Source organism: Medicago sativa, chromosome 8 (genome assembly GCF_051527215.1).
Source record: "Medicago sativa cultivar Bolivia chromosome 8, Bolivia_mono, whole genome shotgun sequence".
In the NCBI taxonomy this organism is placed as follows: Eukaryota; Viridiplantae; Streptophyta; class Magnoliopsida; order Fabales; family Fabaceae; genus Medicago; species Medicago sativa.
The window spans coordinates 27,736,318-27,749,968 of record NC_140756.1 but is presented as its reverse complement, the minus strand read 5'-3'; the positions used below and the strand labels follow the sequence as shown (position 1 = coordinate 27,749,968).

The following is a 13,651-nucleotide window of genomic DNA, read 5'->3' as shown; positions in this document are numbered from 1 at the left end:
TCTATTGTATCTAACTGTATGCCATCTATAACTAATTCCTTTTTCTATTTCTTCATCCTTTTCTCTCCTCATATTCATCATCTACACAAAATCTTCATAAAAGTTTATAAAAAATACCCAAAAAAAAAAGCATAAACCTAGAAAAACTCCAATAAAAGAACACAAAAATCACCCCCTCTTCACTATCCATCTTCTCTATTCCTCATCTTCTTCTTCTCCAATCTCTATTTCTTTTCTCTTAACACAACCCATATCTCAAAATTATGTTATACAACACACAAAGCTTTAAATTTTTGTGTTTTTATTTCTGTTTTTTCCTCATACCCTTCTCTCTTTCTCCCATTCCTCTCTTCTCCCTTCTCTCGTCACCCCCTCTTCTCTCTCTCTGTCGTCCCCCTCTCTTATTCTTTCTCTCTTCTCTTTTTCAAACCCATAAGTTAAATTTGAAACCCAAATAATTTCTTAATGATTTTTGGTTGTTAAATTTTCAGTTGCTATTGTTGTTGAAGTTTGATTCTGAAATCAGTGAAGAGATTTTTCGATTTTGGAAGAAGAGAAGGAACACAAAGAGATGATGAATTTTGGTTGTGTTGTTGTTTGTCTGGATTGTGCTATTGTTGTTCTTGATAAGAGATGGAACACAGGGAGGTGTTGGTGTTGGTGTTGTTGTGTTTGAGTTGTTTGAAAGTGATGTTTTTTGAGTGAAAAAATTGGTTATTGATTGAGTTCTGCCATTGAAATGGAATTGGGAATTGAGAAGCAATAAAGGAAGATTTAGTAGTTGAATTCTTGTGATGAGAGAATGAAAGAAGATGAAGGGAACGTCATTATTGACGGTGGACCACAAAGCAAGGACATTGTTGTTCTTGATGGTGTTGTTCATATTTTTCAGAAATTGATGAATACGAATTTCAGCCAATGACAAAATGACACTTGTACAAACCCTAACGTTTTTATTATAAAAATAACGGGAAGGACTAAAAGTAGTAACAGAGAGATATTTAAAGGATCAAAATAAATCAAATTTTAGTTAGGGGACCAAACCAATACTAATTAAATAGTTAAGGGACCAAAAAGGCAATTTAGCCCTTTAATCAACAAAATGCATGTACTTAATGGTCTTTGTTTGTTATAGATACAATCCAAACCATATTTAATTGGATCAATTTGATTTTTACTATCCAACAAAATGGAGACATTTGAAGTTTTTTGGATTGATGAACGAAATGACAATGGTAATTGAAAACTTACACTCATAAATAAAGTAGTAAAAGTTCGAATCTTGATCACGACGTTCGTTCTAACAATTTCATTATATTTATCAATTGTACTATGATTTATGGATGACATTTGTAATCTTTGAATCAAATGATTTTTTAATTTATTTGTAATCTTTGAATCAAATGATTTTTAATTTATGAGTAAATTACACTCCCCTCCCCTCAAAGATGCTTGAATTACACTTTTCTCCCCTATTATGTTAAAATATACACTACCCTCCCTTGAAAAGTAAAATTGATACTCCCCTCCCTTTTGAGATGCTTGAATTTCAAACCCCTCCATTAATAATTAAATATATACTACACTTTAATCTACTTTAACATAAATAAATATTTTTATAATATATACTAATTTTGAATCACGATTTTAAAAACATAAATTGGTTTTTTTATAATTTAAATGTCAATTATAATTAAATTTAAATATTTTGTTATTAATTTTATAATTTGGAGTATAAAATTCACATTTAAATAAGCATTACTTAATTGACCTTAATAATTTTTCACATATTTTAATTTTATTTTGGGTTGTTTCATATTTTATAATAGCGTATAAAACTACATGTTAATGAAATTGTGAATAAAAAATAGTGAAAAATATGTATTCAAATTTTGATTATGTTAAAAGGAACATGTAATACTATTTTTTATTGCTAGATTATTAGAAATAAAAAAAAATTATTGAGGGAGTAAAACGTAGATTTTAACATAAGAGGGGAGGGGAATGTAGTTCAAGCTTTTCTCAAGGGAGGGGAGTGAAATATTTTTTAATATGTTTTGAATAACATGGGAGGGAAGTGTATATTTTAACATAGGAGGAGAGGGGAGTGTAATTCAAGCATCTTTGAGGGAAGGGGAGTGTATACTTAAAAACTAATCCAAATCACACCACAACCATTTTAGTATGTCATTGATCACTATAAAAATATTTCAAATAGTTTAAAAGATAGAGTTATTGAGTTAAAACCCTAATTAGAGTGTGAATTAAAATATGGCTGCTCAATAGACCCTCCAATTGTTTAACTGATTGGGTCATATAACTTCCGATCGATTTCTTTCATGTGTAAATCATGATGGGGTTGTAACTCCTGATCATTTTTTTTTATCTAAAAAAGGAGTGATATTAACACTATTTTTTAACACTTTCTTTAACACTCACTCTATTATTAAGCGAAACACACGTGAGTCTCACTCTTTAGAAATGAATCTTACCGAAAACAACAAATCCCACACGAGTTTCACCTAATAAGAGAATGTGTCATAGAAAAAATGCTAAAAATAAAGTGTTTTTTTTTTGCAATAAAATAATGTGTTCATAACATTTATCTTTTCAAAAATATTGGCGATTTTGAAAAGTCTATTGAGTGGTCAACAAATTATACTCCCTTCGTCCCTATTATAAACCCCTTTTGTTTTTTTTCCCTCACATTTTTTAAAGAAAAGTTTTTTGTGCGATTAATGTGTCTATTTTGTGTGGTAATATTACCAAATTGTCATTTGTTTGTATGTGTATTTAATTTGACTTTTCATATTTCAAGATAACTTAGTAGTATTAATCTAATGTATGTTTAGGAAAAAAACAATAAATGCATCTGGTAATTTGAAAAGAGATTTATATTTAGAGACAAATTTTTAGTCAAATGAGTGCTTACATACAGAGATGGATGAAGTAATAAAATACTCCCTCTGTCCCAAGTTATTAGAAAAAAACTCATTTTTTTGTCCCAAATTATAAGGTAGAAAAACTAACTTTTATCATATTTAATTATGTTATTTCAAAAAATATCTTTTCCAAAGAAAAATTAAATACAAGTTTCATTCATTTTGCTCTCCCTGATCATCATATAAATAACTAATAACCAACAAAATTTGTTTTTACATCTTTTTATAAAACTTATTCCAAGAATAACAAAAGAAAATATACTACAAACTACTATGTTTTGATTTTCTTAATAATGTAAAATATTTTTTTTTTTATATAATTTGGGACGGAGGGAGTGTTGTTTTAAAAGGAGTGTTCCTAACATTTAACATTTTAAAAAAACGTGATCAATTGTAGAGAGTTTATTGAGTGGTCAACTAATTATCATAGGAGATAAATAAACTCAATGATGCACTATCTTCATTCACCCTAATCCAACAAATCAAAGGAGCAGCAGTAGTAGCATTGAACATCCCAAAAAAATCTCCCCAAAGTAATCCTTCTCAAAACTTCCACATTATAAACCCTACTTCCTTTCCCTCACTCCCACCAATTCATATCCACAAATCCTCAACACATTTCCTCCATCGCCGCCATTGTCACTACCGGTCTCTGCCCCGTCGACGCCAACGTTCTCCGACTTCTCCCCTCCCTCCATCTCATATGTACCCGCAGCGCCGGGACCGATCACATTGACCTCGACGAGTGTTAGTTCAACTAGATAAGCTGTAGTACTTATTTCAACTAGAGGCTACCATCAAAGTTGTTAAATATGGGCTACTTAGTGATTTTGATCAAATCTTAAATGGTAAATGTTCGAAGGAAAATGTCAATGAAGTCATATAGTAGACTTGCTAGTAATTGTGTTAGGCCTTATTTAAGCCTTAAATGGCTTATCATTTTCGACACTAGATTTGAGTTTTCAAAATGTATTGAGCTTCAAGATACATGTTACATTCCCTCAAAAAAAAAAAAAAATACATGTTACATTAATGTTACTGTAATTCTATGGTCAAGCTATTATTTGATATTAATGTTATTGCATGTGCATTAATATAGCTTTCGATTTGAAGACCGTTCTAATAGAAATATTTGATTATTTATGCTGGTTTCTCGACTCTTGTTAGCTTTCAAGATTTATTATTTTTTCCAATGAACAACCAATTTCCTTCTGCATAAATATTGCTAACGTAGTCTGGAGGAGACTTTCTGTTTCAATATCTGTGTTGTTAATAGAAGAGATGGTTCAGAAACGTAAAAACTTCACTCAACACCAACTTCAATTTCTCATATAATATAATATTGATTATTACTTATAGCTTATGCACACTCTAGTAGATGTGGGGGTCACCATACTTTAGTGAGAAGAAGTGACGGAGCCATGAATTTAGCTTAGGAGGGACCGAGTTGAAAGTATAATTATTGAAGAAAAATTAAATTTTCAAATGCATGAAATATACAAGATATTTAAGAAATTATAAGGTATATTCAAAATTATAAGGAAATGCTGTGGCCCATTGTCTAGCTAAGATAGCATCTGTTAGTCTGAACCGGGTTTTGGGTGGATTCAGTTCCGGACCAAGCCCAATCTTTGTACTTGACTGATCTCTTCTCTTAATATAAAAGTTTTTATATTAAAATAAAAATAAAAATTAGTAATAGATATCCAAAATTATAAGAAATTTTAAAGATATAAGAAAGTTGAATATCTTAAGGTTTGTCTGAAAATGACAAGACTAAAATGATATTTGAATAGCTTTGAAAGAAAATATGAAAATGAGAACGTAGGAGGATGCAATCACAACGGGTGAACCTTTTGTAATGGTTGAGAGTGTGAAAACAAATTTACAAGCAATGATTCGATATTTCTAAGATTCTTCTATTATATTGGAGAAAAAACCCTTCTCTTTTTTAGTGTTAAAGATTTTTGTATAAGGACAAACATATTGGGCCAAAAGAAGATCATTATACAATATCGTATAAAAGTTTTGGGGACCGTGGCCATTGCTAGTCCCCCGTCTAGCTCATTCCATGATAAGAAGACAAATCATACAACTACAAAAAGCATAAAATAGAATTACGCATAGCAAACAACTGGTGTATGCATGTATAAAATAAAAGTAAGTATAAACCTCAAAACCTTATTGCAGAAAAACATAAATGAGTCTACTGTATGGGGATTTCGATGAGACAATTTATCTTGTCATGGGATGGTGATTCATGTCTGAATGACCTACGCTTGAGGTTACAGGAAAGAAGAATCAATTATACATTTGTTTGTAAGGTGTGAATCTTTTGGCCGTATTTTATATTTCGTTCTTCATTTAGTTGGGTATTTCAACTATTAATCCAACTGATGTTTTGGAACACGCGGTTCAATTTGGAGGTTCAAATGGTTTCAAGAAAGATAATTGTGTTGGACTTCAAGTTGTATGGTTGGATACTGTTTAGATTGTTTGGAAGGAGCACAATCCAAGATTTTTTTTAAACATACAATAGTTAACATTGGATCGGTTACTTAACAACATCAAACTTCATTCTTTCGTCGACTTTCATTTGCGGCGGTCCAACTCTTTGGCTTGTCTTGATTTTAACACTATTTTTTGTCCCTTTGCGGGACTACTTGTGCTATAAGAGATGTTTGTTTATTTTATGTCATCGTAAACTTAGCTCAGTTGATAGGGACCTTGCATCATATATGCAAGGTTCGGGGTTCGAACCTCGGCTATCAACAAGAAAAAAAAAAGTTTATTTTATAATATTTTATGGCCTCTAAATGAGACTTGCACATCATTTTAAGAGACGTTAAAAGAAGAAAAACAAGAATTACAAAACGCAAAAAAGAACACAAACCTTTTTTTTTTTTGAGAAAAAAAAGAACACGTACATGAACACAACAAATTATTTAATAAAAATAAATAAATTCTAAATTACATAATTACCCATCTTTTTAAAAGAAAAGGAGGTGTTTTTGGTCCAAAGCAAAAAGTTGCTCATGCTATATATATATATTAGATAGTTAGGGTTTGGAAATGAACCCTAGCCGCTGCTACCCACTTTGTCCCATCCACTGGCCGCTCTTCACATTATTATCCGCCGTCAATCATTTCAACCACACACAGGTATGTGCACCGGATCTGATTGCATCTATATATTCATTATAATTTCTGCCAAATCATTTCATTACTTCTGTGATCTTGTTGCAGGATCATTGTGACCTGATGCTATTCCTTCCTTGATCATGATTTTAGTTTATTGACGTCATCTACTATGTCCTTTCATTGGTTGTTTGTTGGTGTCATCGTTCTATTTTTCTATTTCAAGTGTAATTTCTCTGATTAAAAAAGCGGAAATTCCGAGGTTCAAAGGCTTGATCGATAAAAATGGTACTCAGAAATTTACGTTTTTTTATAGTTTACATGGTTGTGAGTCATTTTATTTCATTTTTTGAATTTTGTGCTGAACTGCTGATCTTGTTTTGCTTTTTGAATTGGCTAGTGCATGTCATGGCTGCTAGTTAAATGTTGAAAAATCTAATCACCTCGTTTCAATTGAAAATACCTAATCCATATCAATAGATGCTATACAATCACATTAAAGTCTCTTGATATTATGCCTTACTTATACAATCACGTAGGTGTTATTTTTTTTGGAGTACTAAGATGCTTTGATTTCTATTTCTTTGGCAGGTATATTCTGCAACCACTGGCAGATTTTGCTGGGCTATCTTCGGGAGATAGTTTTCAAGGGTTCCTTTAGCCTTGAAATGTAGTCCACAAGCGTTGCACAACACTGGTAATGGCTTCTCATCTACAACAAATTGTAGAAACGCTTGGAAAATATATTTTGATATAATATATTTTGATTTTCATCTTTTGTCTTCCCTTGTTCTTAGGATCCTAGCAAATCGAACTGCTGCACAGAAATCGAGATTGAAAAAGCTCGATTATATTGCTGATTTTGAACAGATGGAAAAACATTTGAAGGTTCAATATATGTTCACAGTCTCGAAGAGAACTAGATTATCCCCGATCGTGAAATTGAAATAAATTCATTTAATTTGTGTTGTTTGATCTTCATCAATTGCTCTAGATGTAGAGCGGCGGGTTACCACTTCAAAGAATTTCAATTTGTATTGATCTATTCACATATCAACTTGTAAATTGGAATTCAATTGTAAAATTCACATGCGACAGCTGAGAAAGTGTTTAAGTTCCTCATTGATCCTACACAAAGATTTAAGGTTCACTAGCTAGTTCAAAATGATTGCTCAAAAATGTATTTTAGATTTTTTGTTTATATGTACTGTGAACATATTGAATTCTAGTATAAATTTATTTTACTTAGGTCAAATAGGAATTCACTTATCACTATTGTGATACTTCATTCTACTCTTATAACAATATCTTTAAAAAAATTATTTTATTTTATAATTGAATATCTTCAATTTATATGATTCCACGTGATATAAAAGACGTCTCGTTAAATTTTATTGCAAAACTAATTGATGTTGTTAAAAATATGTTTTTAATTTGAGTTGTGCTATTGTGCACGACAAAATTCACACATGACAAGCACGACTGTTTATGTGGCATCATCATCTTGACTTAAATTAAATTTTAATTAAAATAATTTTAAAAAACTGAAATAGCTGTTGGCGGAATACACGTCGTGTGCATTTGATGACAACCATGTGTCGTGCTATATAATGTTTTCCTTTTAATTTTAGCTCCAAGACTTCCAATGCATATCATATAGTTTTAATGATTCTAGATCTTCATCTCCTACTTCTAAATAGAAGAAAGTTGAATCGTTGACAATTACACCAAATTTAATTTAAATCTTTTGGTAAAATATTTTTCACCTACATACCAATTAGACACTAACTTCTATTAAAAGCTTGATAATAAAATATGAACGGTGTTTTAGTTAACAGAAAAAAATATTGGAATTGTTGGGATGGGCAGAATTGGTTCAGAAGTCGCAGAGAGGCTTACAGCATTCGGTTGCATGATACCATACAACTCTAGAAATAAAAAACCATTAGTTTCATACCCTTACTATTCCACTATCCTAGAGCTTGCCACAAACAACAATGTCCTTATTCTATGTTGTGAACTAAACGACCAAACTGTTGGATAATAAACTTGATTTTGTCCATTGGACTAATCAAGTGTTAGGCCCAATTAGCTAATAAGTGATGTAGCCCATAGAAAGTTCTAGAGTCATGTAGAACTAGATTGGTAGAAATATCATTAAGTGTAGTTGAGAGAAGAGTGTAGAACTCTCATGAGAGAAGTGTGTAGAACACTCTCTTGAAGTGTGTAGAAAGTTATCCTAGGATGTGTCTAGAACTCTCCCTTGGAGCCTATAAAAAGAGGAGAGCTTGTCATTTGTAAATCAAGCAAGCAAACTAGAATCAAAGTATCCTCTCAAGTAATAGAAATTGTTCTTCTCTCAAATATTCTCCTCCTAAATTCCTCACAAAGTTATCACTATAATCTTCTCCTATTTTCCAACAAAGTGGCATCAGAGCTTAGGTTCTGAGAATAAATTATTCCATAGTTATGGCGGTCAATGGAGCAGCATCCTTCCAAGTTCCACTTCTCAAAGGGAGTACCTATGATAATTGGTGCATCAAAATGATGGCTCTTCTTGGAGCACATGATGTTTGGGAGGTTGTTGAAAAAGGCTATACGGAATCACAAGATGAGGATTCCTTAACTAAAGCACAAAGAGACTCTTTGAAGGATTCAAGAAAGAGAGACAAAAAAGCTCTCTTCCTCATCTACCAAGCATTGGATGAAGATGAGTTCGAGAAAATCTCAAATGCAACATCCGCTAAGGAGGCATGGGAGAAGCTTAAAACCTCTTGCCAAGGAGAAGACAAGGTAAAGAAGGTACGTCTCCAAACTTTAAGAGGCGAGTTTGAATCCTTGCATATGAAAGAGTCAGAGTCTATTTCAGAATATTTTTCTAGAGTTATCGCTGTTTCAAATCAATTAAAAAGAAATGGCGAAAAGTTGGAAGATGTGAGAATTATGGAGAAGATACTCCGATCATTAGACCCCAAATTCGAGCATATTGTTGTGACAATTGAAGAAACCAAAGATTTAGAGACTATGACAACAAAGCAACTTCAAGGATCTTTGCAAGCTTATGAAGAGAAGCACAAGAAGAAGAAAGAGATCACGGAGAAACTCTTCAAGATGTAACTAAAAGAGAAAGATGAAGGTCAAAGAAATGAGAGGAGCCAACAAAGCCAAGGTAGAGGCCGAGGACGAGGTCGCGGTCGAGGACAATTTGGACGTGGCTACGGTGCGCGTGGTTCAATTTTTCCTGGAAGCAGTTGCGAGAAAGGAGAGACCTCAACTAGAGGACGTGGGAGAGGATACCCAAAATCAAGGTATGACAAATCTCAAACTCAATGCTACAATTGTCACAAGTTTGGGCACTACGCTTCAGAGTGTAGATTCTCCAAGAATCTAGTAGAGGAGAAGACCAACTACGTGGAAGAAAAAGATGAGAAATTTGAAACAGTGCTGCTAGCACGTGGAAGTAATGAAGGCATCCGTGAAAATTCATGGTGCCTTGACACTGGTGCAAGCAATCATATGTGTGGAAAAAGAAGCATGTTCGTGGAGCTTGATGAATCGGTGCATGGAAATGTCTCATTTGGCGATGATTCTAAGATTCCAGTGAAAGGCAAAGGTAATATCTTAATTCGCTTGAAAGATGGAAGACATCAATTTATTTCAAATGTCTACTATGTCCCTAATATGAAGAGCAATATTTTGAGTCTGGGGCAACTGTTAGAAAAGGGTTATGATATTCGCATAAAAGATTCAAGTCTCTCCATCAAAGATGAAAAAAATAATCTCATCACCAAGGTACCAATGTCAAGAAATAGGATGTTCTTCTTGAATATCCAAAATGATGTTGCAAAGTGTCTCAAATCTTGCTACAATGATGCTTCATGGCTTTGGCATCTCCGATTTGGGCACTTAAATTTTGGAAGTTTAAGCTTGATGGCAAAACAAAATATAGTGAGAGGTCTTCCATCTATCAACCATCCAGACCAATTGTGTGAAGGATGTTTACTTGGGAAGCAATTCCGGATGAGTTTTTCAAAGGAGTCAAACTCAAGAGCCAAGAAGCCACTCGAGCTTATACATGCTGACGTATGTGGACCAATCAAGCCATGCTCACTAGGTAAAAACAATTATTTCCTCCTTTTCATTGATGATTTTTCAAGAAAAACATGGGCCTATTTCTTGAAGCAGAAATCAGAAGTCTTCGTAACCTTCAAGAAGTTTAAAGCTATTGTGGAGAAAGAAAGTGGTCGGCATATAAAAGCTATGCGGACTGATCGAGGAGGAGAATTCACTTCTAAAGAGTTTCAAGAGTTTTGTGAAGAGAATGGAATCAGACGTCCATTGACAGTTCCAAGATCCCCCCAACAAAATGGTGTGGCGGAAAGGAAGAATCGGACAATACTTGACATGGCTCGAAGCATGCTCAAAAGTAAGAAACTACCAAAAGAGTTTTGGGCTGAAGCTGTGGCGTGTGCAGTCTATCTATCTAATCGATCTCCAACTAGGAGTGTGTGGGGAAAGACACCACAAGAAGCATGGAGTGGAAGAAAGCCAGGTATCTCACACTTGAGGGTTTTCGGGAGTGTAGCCCATGTTCACATTCCAGATGAGAAAAGAGTAAAGCTTGATGATAAGAGTGAGAAGTTCATCTTTGTCGGTTATGATCAAAGCTCAAAGGGCTACAAGTTATACAATCCAGACAACAACAAGATTATAATTAGCCGAGATGTGGTCTTTGATGAAGAAGGAGAATGGGACTTTGGAGCACACAAAAAGGACTACAGTTTCTTTCCCGAATTCGAAGAAGATACGTCTCAAGAAGTTCAACAAGTGCCCCGTTCACCAACATCACCCACTGCTGAAGATACACGTAGTGAAAGAATTACGGCACGCGCACGGAGTCTTCAAGATCTTTATGATAACACGGAGCCACTATCACAACGAAGGCTTGAAGATCTCTATGAGGAAACAGGAGAGACAGATAACATCACACTATTTTGTCTCTTTGCAGATTGTGAACCCATGAACTTCGAAGAAGCTACACAAGATAAGAAATGGAGAGATGCAATGGATGAAGAAATCAGATCCATAGAGAAGAACAACACATGGGAACTCGTATCCCTACCCAAAGGGCATAAATCCATCGGTGTCAAATGGGTGTACAAAGCAAAGAAGAATTCAAAGGGAGAAATTGAAAGATATAAGGCAAGACTAGTCGCAAAAGGCTATAGTCAAAAGGCGGGGATTGATTATGATGAAGTGTTTGCCCCAGTCGCTCGTCTGGAGACCATAAGACTCATAGTCTCCCTAGCAGCTCAACAGAAATGGAAAATTCACCAGATGGACATGAAATCTGTCTTTTTAAATGGAGTTTTAGAGGAGGAAGTGTACATCGAACAACCTTTGGGTTACAAGGTGAAAGGACAAGAAGATAAAGTTCTCAAACTAAATAAAGCACTGTATGGTTTGAAACAAGCCCCAAGAGCATGGTACAGTCGAATTGATAACTATTTCAAAGCAAACAACTTTACAAAGTGTCCACACGAGCATGCCATGTACGTCAAGATCAAGAATGGAGATATCTTGATTGTTTGCATATATGTGGATGACTTGATCCTCACGGGAAACAATCCAAATATGTTTGAAGAATTCAAGAAAGCTATGATCAAGGAATTCGAGATGTCTGATATTGGGCTCATGTCATACTATCTTGGCATAGAGGTAAGGCAGAAAGAGGATGGAATCTTCATTTCCCAACAAAGATATGCAAAGGAGATGCTAAAAAAGTTCAAGATGGATGGTTGTAAACCAATTAGCACACCAGTGGAGTGTGGATTGAAGCTATCAAAGTTTGATGGAGCAGAAAAAGTGGATGCTACCAACTTCAAGAGTTTAGTTGGGAGTTTGAGGTATCTGACATGCACAAGACCTGACATCCTCTAAGCTACAGGGATAATCAGTCGACACATGGAGAATCCAACTATTACCCATCTCAAGGCTGCAAAAAGAATTCTTCGCTATATCAAAGGTACAACCGACCTTGGCTTATGGTTCTCATCAGATAAGGACTATAAGTTAGTTGGTTATAGTGACAGTGATTGGGCTGGAGATGGCGATGACCGAAAAAGTACTACCGGATTTGTGTTCTTCATGGGAAACACATCTTTCACTTGGATGTCGAAGAAGCAGCCAATTGTCGCACTTTCGACATGTGAGGCAGAATATGTAGCAGCTACATCATGTGTTTGTCATGCAATTTGGCTTAGGAATCTATTGAAGGAATTGGGAATGTCACAGAAGGAGCCGACCACGATTTTTGTGGACAACAAGTCATCCATCGCTCTTGCAAAGAATCCAGTATTCCATGATCGTAGCAAGCATATTGATACTCGCTACCATTACATAAGGGAGTGCATCGAAAGAAAGGATGTACAAGTTGAATATGTGAAGTCTCAAGATCAAGTAGCTGACATCTTCACCAAGCCACTCAAGCATGAAGACTTTATCAAGTTGAGAGGTTTACTAGGGATGACAAATCAAGTTTAAGGGGGGATGTTGGATAATAAACTTGATTTGGTCCATTGGACTAATCAAGTGTTAGGCCCAATTAGCTAATAAGTGATGTAGCCCATAGAAAGTTCTAGAGTCATGTAGAACTAGATTGGTAGAAATATCATTAAGTGTAGTTGAGAGAAGAGTGTAGAACTCTCATGAGAGAAGTGTGTAGAACACTCTCTTGAAGTGTGTAGAAAGTTATCCTAGGATGTGTCTAGAACTCTCCCTTGGAGCCTATAAAAAGAGGAGAGCTTGTCATTTGTAAATCAAGCAAGCAAACTAGAATCAAAGTATCCTCTCAAGTAATAGAAATTGTTCTTCTCTCAAATATTCTCCTCCTAAATTCCTCACAAAGTTATCACTATAATCTTCTCCTATTTTCCAACACAAACAAGGCACATTGTCAACAAAGAAGTGATGTTGGCAAAAGGTGGAATCATAGTGAATGTTGGAAGAGGAGCTCTCATTGATGAAAAGGAATTGTTGAAATGTTTGTTTGAAGAGGAAATTGGAGGTGCTGGTTTGGATGTGTTTGAGAATGAACCTCATGTTCCGAAAGAATTCTTTTCATTGGATAATGTTGTCCTTTCACCGCATGCAGCTTTCTTAACTTCAGAGTCACATATGGATATACGCCAACTAGTTGAACAAAATTTGGAAGCTTTCTTTTCAAATAAGCCTCTGATTACTCCAGTTATATAGTTGATTGAATGTGTGTTTAGGATGTTATTTAATTCTAAATTAACACTATAAACGTGTCCCGTTGTGGAGAAACAGTCCAAGGATTATCGACTTACAAGAAACCATTTTAAAAGTACAATTCACTCAACACGTTGGCAGAAAGAAATGTAGTACTACTACTAACAAAATCAACAAAAGATTAAGACAAACTGTGTTTTTTACGGGCAATGTCGTAGGAGCAATGTCGTCATTTTATCTTACAAATCTAACAAGAAATGAAAGAATAAAAGCATGCTCGTAAAAACTATGCAGCACCGATACTTCAGATTTAAGGTATG

The 13,651-nt window shown here is 34.5% G+C and overlaps 1 protein-coding gene and 1 long non-coding RNA gene across 2 annotated transcripts; both read left to right on the top strand.

Moving 5' to 3' along the window:
• Nucleotides 1-6,011: 6,011 nt before the first annotated feature.
• LOC146898064 (uncharacterized) lies at nucleotides 6,012-7,335 on the top strand. The gene is made up of 4 exons (XR_015023604.1): nucleotides 6,012-6,104; nucleotides 6,189-6,368; nucleotides 6,672-6,777; nucleotides 6,878-7,335. It is a non-coding gene; the product is annotated as an uncharacterized LOC146898064 (long non-coding RNA).
• Nucleotides 7,336-8,120: 785 nt separating this feature from the next.
• On the top strand, nucleotides 8,121-12,875 carry LOC146898063 (uncharacterized). The gene has a single exon (XM_085737880.1). The coding sequence runs from the start codon at nucleotides 8,550-8,552 to the stop codon at nucleotides 9,195-9,197; it is 648 nt and encodes a 215-aa protein (XP_085594006.1). The 5' UTR covers nucleotides 8,121-8,549; the 3' UTR covers nucleotides 9,198-12,875.
• Nucleotides 12,876-13,651: the final 776 nt, after the last annotated feature.

What these genes read in the sequence shown, in the direction of transcription:
- LOC146898063 (XM_085737880.1), top strand. Translation starts at nt 8,550, where the DNA reads ATGGCGGTCAATGGAGCAGCATCCTTCCAAGTTCCACTTCTCAAAGGG.